General features: G+C 35.4%; 1 protein-coding gene across 1 annotated transcript in view; it reads left to right on the forward strand.

Moving 5' to 3' along the window:
- LOC127218432 (sex comb on midleg-like protein 2) overlaps positions 1-12,046 on the forward strand; it is a 66,290-nt gene extending 54,244 nt beyond the window's left edge. The window contains exon 24 of the mRNA XM_051179448.1: positions 10,434-12,046. Coding sequence (XP_051035405.1) covers positions 10,434-10,441 — 8 coding nt within the window. The 3' untranslated portion in view covers positions 10,442-12,046. The remainder of the gene's footprint in view (positions 1-10,433) is intronic.
- Positions 12,047-12,304: the final 258 nt, after the last annotated feature.

The following is a 12,304-nucleotide window of genomic DNA, read 5'->3' on the forward strand; positions in this document are numbered from 1 at the left end:
GGGAGGAAATATGTATAGCCACGTCTGTTGACATAGACCTGTAATCTCAACTACTGGGGAGGTTGAGGCAATCTTCGGTGTATTTGAGATACAGTGTTGAGTTCATGTCTAGCTTGTAGCTTGGACAGCTTACTGAGATTCTGAATCAAAATAGAAAGTAAATAGGGGATATAGCTCAGTGACAGAGTGCTTGCATGGTATGTGTGTGACAATAGGATAGATATAATTTAGGCATATCCTTATCTAGGTACTTCTAAATTATTGAATACACACACACAAACACAAGATTTTATTTTTTGTATGTATGTGTGTGAAAGTGCCCACAAAACCCAGAAGGAGGCATCAGATATATTGGAGCTTCGAGGTATTTGTAAGCTGCCAAATGTGGGTACTGAGATCTGGTTTCCAATGGTTTGATAAAGCAGTAGGGGCTTTTAGCTGCTGAGCCATCTCTCCAGTCTAACTTTTTAATATATTATTTCAGTAGAAATACCTAATAGGAAATAGTGAACCTGTTAATAATAGTCAAATAACTGACACTCTTGGTGAAGTCATAGTATGCAAATTACTTTGAAACAGAAATACTTCATACAAATAATACAAAAATACCTGACTATAGTAATTATAATATGTACCCTTTTTTTTAAAGCAGTAAGTGAGGAACTTAAGGAAAGGAGAAGCCTCAAACGATTTTCTCAGCGACCTCTACCTGCCTCATCAAAGGTTCCCAGAAAGACGGGGCGAGCCTCTAAAGGTAAATGGCATCCACACACACACAAGAATTGAAAAAGAGAGTCACCACCTATGTATGCTCTTTGTATGATGGTTTTGAGGACAGGAAGTTAAATTCATCCATGTTTGACAATTAGGTTGGTTACTGAGCACTGCATTCATTTCAGAAGTATACTTTTGTCATTTTTCCCTTAGTTCAAAAAACTGCTTTACATTGCTTATAATAAGAAAATGAGAAATAGAAAAGCTTTTCTGCTTTCTCCAGTGAATGTATAAGCAAATGTGAGAAAACAACAGTATTGTCATGAGGAATAGTTCTGAAGAATTTTGTTCCTAAGAACAAATAATCTTTTAAAAGTTTACAGCTTTGGTGGTAAGAATGGAAAGATATACTAAGTTGTCATAAGAAGCATAGATGATGGCCAAGAATCAACATGGATTTTAGAATAGTGTCCTTTGCTATGTATGATGAAAAAGAGTTGTCCATGTATTTTGTATTAGAAGCTTACCATTTGGTAGAGCATGAATTAAGTGATTTGTTACGGGAAATAAGGTATTTTTCTTGGTTAAGAATTACATACATGTATGTAATACATTTTAATCAAGCCTCAACTCATTCCTTCACCTCCAACTTCTCCTCTACACTTATACCACTATTTCCTTTGGATTCACTCCCTCTGTTGTTGTTGTTGTTGTTATCATTATTATTATTATTTAGATCCACAAGAATCCACATAGTTCTGCTATTATGTGCATACATATAGGACTATTTACTGGAACATAAACTCTTAAGGGGCTACATCCCTGAAGAAAACTGACTTTCCCTCTCTCAGCAGTAATCAATTGTCAGTAGTTCCTTGGCTAGGAGCGAGATGTCTTAAGCCCCTTTCATATCCATGCTGGAACTTTTGTCTGGTTTGATCTTGTATATGAACTCACAGGTGTTAGTTTATATATGCACTTGCCAAATTGTTTCTAGAAAATACTGTTTTGTTGTAGTTATCCACTGCCCCTGGCTCTCATAATCTTTCTGCCCCCTCTTCTGAAATGATCCCTAGCCCTGGGGTCACACAGTATGGTATAGATTCCCCTTTAGGGTTGAACACTCTCTAGTCTCTCTGTCTTTACACCTTGCTCAGCTTGCTCAGTTATAGGTCTCAGCTAATCTCTAGCTACTGCAGAAAAAGCATCTCTGAGGAGAGATAAGAGATACACTTATCTATGTGCATAAATCTTTACAAATCAGTTTAATACTATGTACATGTAGCATAATAATAGTATTAAGTTCTCCCCTAGAACCTACCTATACTCAGGTCTTTGGCCTTATTAACATGTGAAGCATGAGTTCGATCTTCTGAAGAAGGCCTTAAATACAATAATACAATCAGAAAGTGATTGGTTATTCCTATGACATTCATAACACTATTATAACAGTAAATATATCTTCACAGAGTATAATTATAATAGTTTTCTGGGTTCATAGCTGGGTAAGGCTAGTGATCACATTTCTCCCCTAATAGTGTGCATAGCATAGCACCATTCTGCATGATGAAAGCTATCCATTAGCTTATGGATCAGAACAGATTGATTTCTCTATGCTCTATGTGGTATCTTTAGCAACTAGGATCTTATCATTGAGATCTTGGGGTAGGGGTAACCAAGAACAATGGTAATAGTTCCGGTTATAACATTTACTGGTCTATGAAGCCCCACTGATCAACTATTTCAAAAGAAGTAACCTTTTCTTGACACTGAGTTTTTATTTAATAGCCTATAGTGTCTGTGAGAGGCCCCATTTGAACTTTTTATATTTATATATGTTTTAGGAAGCTTGTACAATAGTAGGTTTCCATTTTGACTTTTTCAAAAGTCTTTAGTGTTAGTATCTTTCTGAAAGTTCCCTCCTCTACTCTGCACTCCAACACCTAGCCCACTTAACCTTCTTGCTCCATTGTTCCATGTTATATCACCTGTGTTCTTTTTTCCTTCTCTTAAAAGCACTCTTATGGCCCCTTACTGTTTTCTTTTCTTGAGTTCTATGGGTACTCCAAGTTAAATACACATATCTGAAGATTCAAAGCTAGAGTTTGCATATAAGCAAAAATGTAAAATATTTGTCAAGTCTGGGTTACCTCACTAATGGTTATTTCTAGTTCCATCCATTTACTAGTGAATTTCATAGGTTCATTTTTCATAACATTTGAACAATATACCATTGTGTAAGTGTACCACATTATCATTAGCCATTCATCAGTTGATGAACATCTAGGATATTTCCCGTCCCTGACTCTTATGAATAGAGCAGCAATGAACATGGATAAACAAGTGCCTCTGTAATAAGTTATAGGGTCCTTTGAGTATGTGCTCAGGAGAGTTATAATTGGATCATATGATAAATCTATTTTAAAGAACCTCCACAATTAATTTACATACTGATTGTACCGGTTTATACTTCCACCAATAGTGATTAAGTGATTTTCTTTCCCCATGTCCATACCAGCATTTGTTGTCCAACTTTTTTTTGTAACTCTTACCTATTCAAACTTGGGTAAGATAAAACCACAAAGTAGTATTAATTTGTATTTCTGTATGACTAAAGATATGGAATGGATTTTTTGAATGTTTCCAATCTACTTTTATTTTGTCATTTGAGAACTTCATTTAGTTACATGCCAAAATTTTAAATTGAGTTTGTTTTATTGGTGCTTAGTTTTTTTGAGCTCTTTGTATATTCTAGACACTAGCCCTCTATGAGATGTAGAGCTTGTAAAGAATTTTTCTCATTCCATAGACTGGCTCTTCACTCTAATGATAGTGTCCATTGCTGTACAGAAGCTTTTAATTTCAGGAGGTCCCATTTGTCAGTTGTTGATCTTAATGCCTGCACTACTGGCATTCTGTTAAGAAAATCCTTGCCTACACCTAAAAGTTGAAGGATATCCCCTACTTCTTCCTCTAATAGATTTAGCATATTAGGTCTGTGTTGAAATCTTTGATCCATTTAGAACAGAGTTTCTTTTCCTTCTACATGTATCTATCCAGTTCAATCAATATCCATTAATTGGATGTGTTTTCTGCAATATATATTTATGGTCTCTTTGTTAATAGCCAGGTGACTATAAGAGGGTTCTTTTCTACTGATCACTGTGTTGGTTTTGATGACGGTACCATGGTGTTTTTTTATACTTGAGTAATATCATTTGAAATTAGAAATGCTGGTACCTCCAGTATTCTGTTTTTCCATATAATTTTTAAATGATTTTTCAGTTTCTGTAAAGAATTGCATTGCTATTTTGATGAGGATTTCTGATTATATTGAATCTGTAGATTAGTTTTGTTAGGATGGCCATTTTTACTATATTAAACCTACCAGTCCATAAGCATTTGAGGTCTTTCAATCTTCTGTTATCATTTTTAGTGTCTTATATTTTTGTTATAAAATCTTTTTCTTCCTTTGTTGATTTAATGGAAGATACTTTTATTTTTCTTAAGGCAATGTCTTCTTGTGTAACTCTACCTGGTTTGGAACTCACTATATAGACCATTCAGGTCTCTAACTCAGGAAGACATGCCTTTCCCTGTTACCTCAGTGCTAGAATAAAAGGAACAGTAAGAAAAATAAGGTTTTTTTATACCTTTGTGATAGTTTGAATGATAATGGCCTCCATAAGCTCAAATATTTGAATGTTTAAAGTTTGGTCCCCACTTGGTGGAACTATTTGAGAAGGATTACGAGTTGTGGCATTGTTAAAGGAGATATGTTACAGGTGGTGGGCCTTAAGATTTCAAAAGAGACACCCATGCAATTTGGCTCTCTCTGTGGTTGTGTTCCAAGATATATGCTTTCAGCTATTGCTCAAATTCCATGCCTGCTTGCCTGTTGCCATGCTCCCCACCATAATGGTTATGAACTCTAACTCTCTATAACTGTGAGCCCCCAAATTAAATGCTCTCTTTTGTAAGCTTCCTTGGTCATGGCATTTTGTCAGGGCAGTAGAAAAGTCACTGAGACAGATCATGGTACCAGGGAGTGGGATATTGTTGTAACAGGACTGATCATGCTATATTTTGGGGGGATTGGGGAAGGATATGGAAGACTTAGGATTTTTTGAACTAAGAACATACATGAATGCTATAAATAGAACTTAATGGGCCATCATATTAGTAGCTTAGGGGAAATAGAGCTGAGAGTGATGTGAACCAGCTCAAGAGATTTTAGATGGGAACAATATTAGCAACTTGGCTAGAGGCAGTTCTGGTAATATGTTGCATAAGTTCAAGAGATTTCAGACAACAATATTAGCAGCTTGGCTAGAGGCTGTTCTGGTGATACTTTGCACAAGAATATGGCTGCTTTTGTCTTCAGGATGCTAAATTGAAGAGTTTTGGATTAATTTCATTTGCAGAAGAAATTTCAAGACAGCCAAATATTGACTCTGTCATGTGATTATTAGTGATCACTCTTATGCTGATCTTCAATGAAAAAGAACAAGCAGGGCTACAAGAAATACAAAATACATAGTTTAAGGAAAAAAAAAGATCAACAGAAAATTTTATGTTGGAGCCTTGGTTTGTGCTAAAGGAGATAAGGAAAAATGGAATAAAGGAAATGGTGGCAAGATCCCACCCAGCTAATTCTGCAACTTGTAAAATGTTCTAAGGTGTTATTTGTTCCTAAAGAGCAAGAACATATAAAAGTTTATGTAAATATTTCATGGAGGGGGCCAGGTTCAATCCCAAGCCAGCAGCAGAATTTGGCAGCTTCAGCCCTCAGTCTGTTCTTAGACTCAAGAAGGATACAAGAGTAAATGGGTTGTAGAATCTGCCTACAGCATTAAGGAAAGCTGCTGAGGCCAGGAATGTGACAGGGAAGTCTTTGAATGGAGGCCCACGGAGGCCATTGCATGAAGCTGTAAAAGTGAAACCTGGATTGTATTGGAGACCCCAGGATGTTGGAGATGACAGAGCTGTAGGATACCTGCCAAGGAGAGCTGCATACAGTGAGTGGAACCAGTTCAAGAGAGAGAAATGTGTTGCAGTCAGCAAAGCTGGAAGGACAGAACCATTTAAGCCCTTTGACATCCGACATAAAACTACAGGATTTGGAATACTCCCTGCTAGGTTTCAGTCTTGCTTTGGTCCAGTATTTTCAACACTATGCCCATTCCTCATTTTTGGAATGGCAATGTGCATTCTTTGCCATTACATGTTGGGTGTATATAATTTACCTTTGATTTTACAAATAATTGCCTCAAATCTCAAAAGAGACTTTGGACTTTTAAACAGTTTCAATATTGAAAGACTATGGGGACTTTTGAAGTTGGACTAAATACATTTTGCATTTTGATACAGCTACAAGCCTATGGGGACCATGGAGTGGAATGTGGTAAATGAGAATGGCACCCATAGGCTCATAAAGTTGAATATATTTTGTTCCCAGTTGCTGAACTGTTTGAAAAGGATTAGGAGGTATGGCCTTGTTGGAGAAGATATGTCATTGAGGGAGAGCATTGAGATTATAAAAGTCCATGCCAATTCCAGTTAGTGCGCTCGCTCCTGCTCTCTGTGTGTGTGTGTCTGTCTGTCTGTCTGTCTGTCTATCTGTCTATCTGTCTGTCGCTCATGGGTCAGATGTCGGCTCTCATCAGCTAGTGCTCCAGCACCATGCCTTCCTGCCTATTCCCATGCTCTCCACCTTGATGGTCATGTACTCTAACCCTCTGGATCCATGAGCTCTCAAATTAAATGCTTTTTTTTTTTAAAAACTTTGTCATGGTGTTTTGTCACGGCAGTGGAAAGTAAGACAGCTTTCTAATATTATTTGAGCTGTTGAAGATAATCTCTTTTTCCCCCTGTAGTATTTTCTCCTGTGGGACATGGCATGTCTAAAATGAAAAGTTTTCCTGAAACTTCTGAGAATTCATCAGTAGGTGATTCTTTGTATCCTGCACATACTTCAGTCTCCGAGAATGTTTCTGAAATTGTGTCAAATACCTCAAGTACATCTATAGTTATGAAAAAGTCATCTACCTCGACGATTTATAAGCACATTAAATTCCAATGGAAGAAGAAAAATGAAGGTATATTCAAGAACAGTGTTTCTCAGTCAATGTGTTATCTTTTTTCCTTGAGGATTCCATGCTTGACCATACCCCCAGAGTAGCTCTTAAAATGCCAAAATTAGAAAGGTCAGATTCTCTCTTTCACATTGCCAGGAATAGTACAGTTGTGGCTATTCATGTCCTCTGGGCATCACAGAATGTCTCTGGAGTTTTGGATTATCCACCACATTTGATTTGAGACTTCTCAGATTAACAGTTTTCAAGCAAGTCTAAACAATTTCTGATGTACTGGGAGGACTATTAAAACCTCTCAAAACTCTTAAGGCAAAGGAGGCACATTTCCTTCTCCTTGTTTCTGATGTTTTGTCATATCTGTTGAAACCTTTCCTTGTAACAGCCTTGTGTGGCACATGGATCAGGTTTCTGGAATCCTGTTTCCATAGCTACACCATTTCCCTAATCATCACATCCTCTGTCATTCTCTTAGATCTGCCAAAAAAGGATGGCATCTTATTTCTGTAAAAAACTCACATAGCCTTTCCTGCTACTACTATTTACTCTTTCAAAGGTTAAGAACGCAGAAGAGTGAAGGAGGGAATAAATATTCTGTCTGGCCGTTTTCTCTAGACTGAGTTGAATAGGGAAGAATGTTGAAAATAAGACCTCATTGTTTGTTTTTAATCATGAATGTTATCTATGAACAACTTCACTATACACATTTTTGGCACTTGAAATGTTGACCCTTCAGTTCTACCCCATCTGCTGTAGTGATTATTTCTGTTTTTAAATGATATTGTTTACCAGATGTCTAAAAAGAATATTTATTCCATAAGAACTAATATTAAATGTTAATTCTAAGTATGTTCACTAAATATCAACCTGAATTTATGGAAGTCCATTAAAAGTTTATTTATTTTTATGATAAGTTAAGGCTAGAATATATTTTAGTAAAGAACTTATTTCACATTACAGTTGTGGTTTTTGGAAAGAAAAAAAATAGAGCTATACACAGAAAACCATTATAATTGTAAACACTTTTCAATACACTTCTTGGGGTAAATACTCAAAGCACTCATAAATTTGCCTTGACCCAGATGATAGGAACAAAATTATATACCTCTGAAAAGTTCATACCTAGAAATATAAATAGATTTTCCTAGCAAAGTTCAAAACCTTTTTAAATTACCATCACACACTAAAAGTACAAAGTTGAACATTCTCTTTGAGTTAATGAGTATTTGAACACAAAGAAATTTCCCCAGCACTTCTAACCTGAACCTATAGATGAATACATTAGTTGTGTTTTGTTTTATTTCTTCTTTATTAAACATCCAATCGAAACAACAATTGCTATATAGTGAAGCATAAAAGTGGTATCAAATAAGAATACTAAAGCTATGACCTAGCTAAGCAGGAAGTAATTTTGTTTTCTTTAAAACTGAGGTTAACATTTAAGCTAGAGATGAGACTCTAAAGTACAAAAGTGGTGCTAAAAGTGTCCATACTGAAAAGTTGAGGAAAATAGTTCAAATATCTAATCCTCTTCTCAAACATAATATGGTTATTGAAATACATTTAATTAAAATTGAGCAAATGTGGGGAATTATAAACTTGTAAAGTTGAGAATTCCATCATATTTAACAAAATAAAGTCAATTTAGAAGAAAAAGTCATTAAAGAATAATTTGTGAGAAGTTTGTTGGATCCGTTCGAAGAAAACAATACTGAGTTAACTCTGGTTATCCCAATTTAATCTAAGTATCACCCTTTCCTGTGCTTACTTGTGACCTAAGAAGCCTTGGATTGCTACATGTGTTTCATGAACATCAAAGCTTTTAGGTGCCATCTAAAGTAAAGCTGATCCTACTCTTTGGGAGATGTCCATTGACACACTCTTACGCATCACTACTCAGACCTTCATTCAGGCTCTCATGAGGTTTTACAGTTGGAATCCTGAGTCCTTACTTTGGTACTTAAGAGAAGGTTTCAGGAGTGAGACCATTACTTTCTACCTAATATCTCTTCTTTCAGGATTATGATCAGGTCAAGTATGATTTGTTTTTTTTCCCCTCCCATTGAAGCTTCAAGTTATATAGCTGTACCAGACCCCAGTGTCCTGAAACAAGGCTTCTGTAAGGACCCTTCAACCTGGTCTGTGGATGAAGTGATACAGTTTATGAAACATACAGATCCTCACATATCAGGCCCCCTCGCCGACCTCTTCAGGCAACATGTAACGTATCTTTTGATCCGGTTTTCCTGCTGCCCTAATGCCTTTGAATGACCTCTGTGCAGGCCTTTCAGTTTGATACTGAGTTGTATGGATGGTGGGGGAACCCTATCAACTGATCTTTTTCATTTTTGAGAAAGATTACTTTGCCCCGCATTCAGATCTTAAATGGTAGGTTAATTGCCTGTTCTTTAATGGGTATCCAAGTATTTAGTACATTAAACAACTTCAAGTTTTCAAGAGATGGTATTACAGGATTGCCACTCTCATACAGACCACCCCCTTAATGTAAAGACAAATATAATAACCCTCCCCCAACCTGCTCCCTGTTCTACTCTAGGACCACGAGTAGGAGGGGTTGACCTACAGCATATACCAGGGTGGCCTTCTCGTGATACCCAGTGAAACCAGCAACTCCATTATGATTTAAATACCAAATAATAGGCTTCTATAACATGAATTGTGCAATTAAAATAATAAAGAATTTTAAAAGGATTCCTTGTGACTGTTAAGCAATGTGTTCACAATATTTTCTAACATAAAATTATTTAATGTCTGGTGTACACTATTGTGTGTGTGTGTGTGTGTGTGTGTGTGTGTGTGTGTGTCGCGCGTGCACCCACATGTGTGTGCAGGTGTAAATGCACATGTCTGTATGTCTATGGAGGCCAGAGAGCAATCTCAGGATTCATCTTCTGTAAGGCTATACAATCTCCTTTGAGACAGGGTCTCTCATTGCGATCTGGGGGCTCATCAACTGTGTTACACTGATTGGCTAGTGCACCTCAGGGATTGAATGTCTTTACCTCTTCAGTGCTGGGATTAAGTACATGCCATCATGTCTGGCATTTTTACATGTATTCTGGAGATCCAACTCCTATCTTCATGTTTTCAATGCAAGTGCTTTACTGACTGAGCAATCCTTCCTAGCCCCAGCCCTCTTCAATATTTTAAGTAAATCAGTATTTGTTTCAGCACCTAACTAGCTTCAGACAGCTGATTAGCTTTCAAAATGAAGACGTTTACAGTTTTCATTGATTCTGACATACTCCTTTCCCTTCTCAGAAGGTTAAGAACCTATGAAATTTATTTCTACTCTTCACGGTCTTTAATTATTTGTCATAAATATGTGGTAGTATTTTGTTTAATACACAGTGAAGTCAGATGCTTTGATACTTAGAACATTTATTGGAAATACAGGGTTAAACATTTTTCTTAAAATTTAGATTAAATTTATAAATAATCAAATGATGTTCCATTGTACAAATCAAATTTCATTAGTTTTCATAAAAATAAATTGAGAGAATATATATACACACATATATATAATGGACAGTACTTTATTTTCTACATTCTTATATGTAAATAAACTATGGAAGGATTCTTACTATAATTTTCTTTTCTCTGTAGGAAATTGATGGAAAAGCTCTGCTACTACTGAAGAGTGAGCTGATGATGAAGTATATGGGGCTGAAACTAGGACCAGCATTAAAACTATGTTACTACATTGAAAAACTAAAAGAAGTAAAATATAATTGAAAATGTGCAAATTTAGATTATAGACAGTTCTCGGGTATACTGAAAACATTTTACTTTAAATTTCCTTCTCATCTGTTTTTATTTTATTAAAGGTTTTTATAAAATGTTTTATCAAAATTGTAGTACAATTACATTGATACTATACTCTTATCCTCAAACACCATTGAATATGTTTTATTAGCATACTTATAACTGGCAATTTATTATTTATATCTTTATTTTTATTGTGTTTACAAGTGTACTTCATGTAGCAAACAGAGGAAAACTTTTTATTTGGATTAATCTTTATATTTAGAACCAAATAGTTAAACCCCAATGGGGACAATACCAGCTTAACCTCTAATATAAAAGCATGAGAATTTTTCCTCAAAAGAGAATTTAAAGATGCACTTAAGCTCTCATCTCCTTCCCAATTATTTTATGTCTGATTTTACAGTGTTCTGTTCATGATATACTACTACTAGAAAGGGAAGAGCCATATAAGTTATTTTCCTTTCTGTTGGTGCCCTAGGTGGTGTATTTGTTCACAAAAAGGGGAAACTGCAAGTCTATAAGCTTGCTTAAAGTGTTCTTACTAGTCTTTGATATTTTTAAACTGTATGATAGATTAAAGTGAATAATTTTGTGCAGGAGATGTTTATTCTACCGGAGTTATTTGGAAGGATTGGATAAACTTTATACCAATTTTACAATTTTCTATAATTTTTCTATGCTCAAACATTAAACATTCAATTTTGACATCTCTAAGATATTTGTGTCGATTTTAAAAATGTGTTTATTTTGTGTATATTCTTATACAGATACTTTAGCATATTTATATACTATTCTATATCTGTGAGAATATACAAGTGATCTTTTCACTTATTATGGCACTTTACACTGCCACAGAGGTAATAACTATTTATAGATGTTTATTCCATTAAAAATATGCACATCATTTTACTATCACCAGTACCTCTCAGCTTGTTATTCGGGTGATAAGAAACTCTACATAGATTGGCTCCCACACAGGGAAGCCCTTTATCCTATGCAATACTTCTAATTAATTTACTTAGTTCTGAGCCATCAACTCTACTACATTTTAAAAGATAAATTAATTCTGGCATTGGGGCTTCATTTTTATAAATGAGAGCTTTCAAAGGAAAATGGTTCTGCATGCAATTACTTTATATAGTGGTATAATGCATATAAGCTGTAAATCAGTTATACATGTATTAGCCATTTGTTCTAAATGTCAACAAAATTTTTACCAGGACAAGAATGTACATTTTCTCTTTCGAATACCAAATGTGTTTTATATAACAGTGCAAATGTATAAAAGATTACTTCACCTATGTCATTTCTGATACAACATCTTACTTAAACTTGTTCTTCTTGCAAATTGTTTGTATGAAGATGCTATGTCCAGTTGAACGGTCCTCAGGTGTTTATAATACTATGTCTTATAATCTTCGGATTTAAAGAATATAATAAACTTAAACAACTGCAGCAAGTAACACCTAGGCCTGAGATTTTATTTTACTTACCTTTTCCACAGTGTATTAATATGTGGGCTTGTTAGTCTTGAAAAGGGGGATTTTGAGACTACTTAGTAATATACATAAAGAGCAAAACCCAGAGGCGGATGTTGCCTTTTAAACCTCAAACTGAAGATCAGAAAAGCAAAGTAGCTGCTCACTAGCTTTTACTGTTACCTCAGGCTGAAAGGCGATCCTGGTTCCTCCAAATTTCAGACTGTAATC

The sequence above is a fragment of the Phodopus roborovskii genome, unplaced genomic scaffold (assembly GCF_943737965.1).
Source record: "Phodopus roborovskii unplaced genomic scaffold, PHOROB, whole genome shotgun sequence".
Lineage (NCBI taxonomy): Eukaryota > Metazoa > Chordata > Mammalia > Rodentia > Cricetidae > Phodopus > Phodopus roborovskii.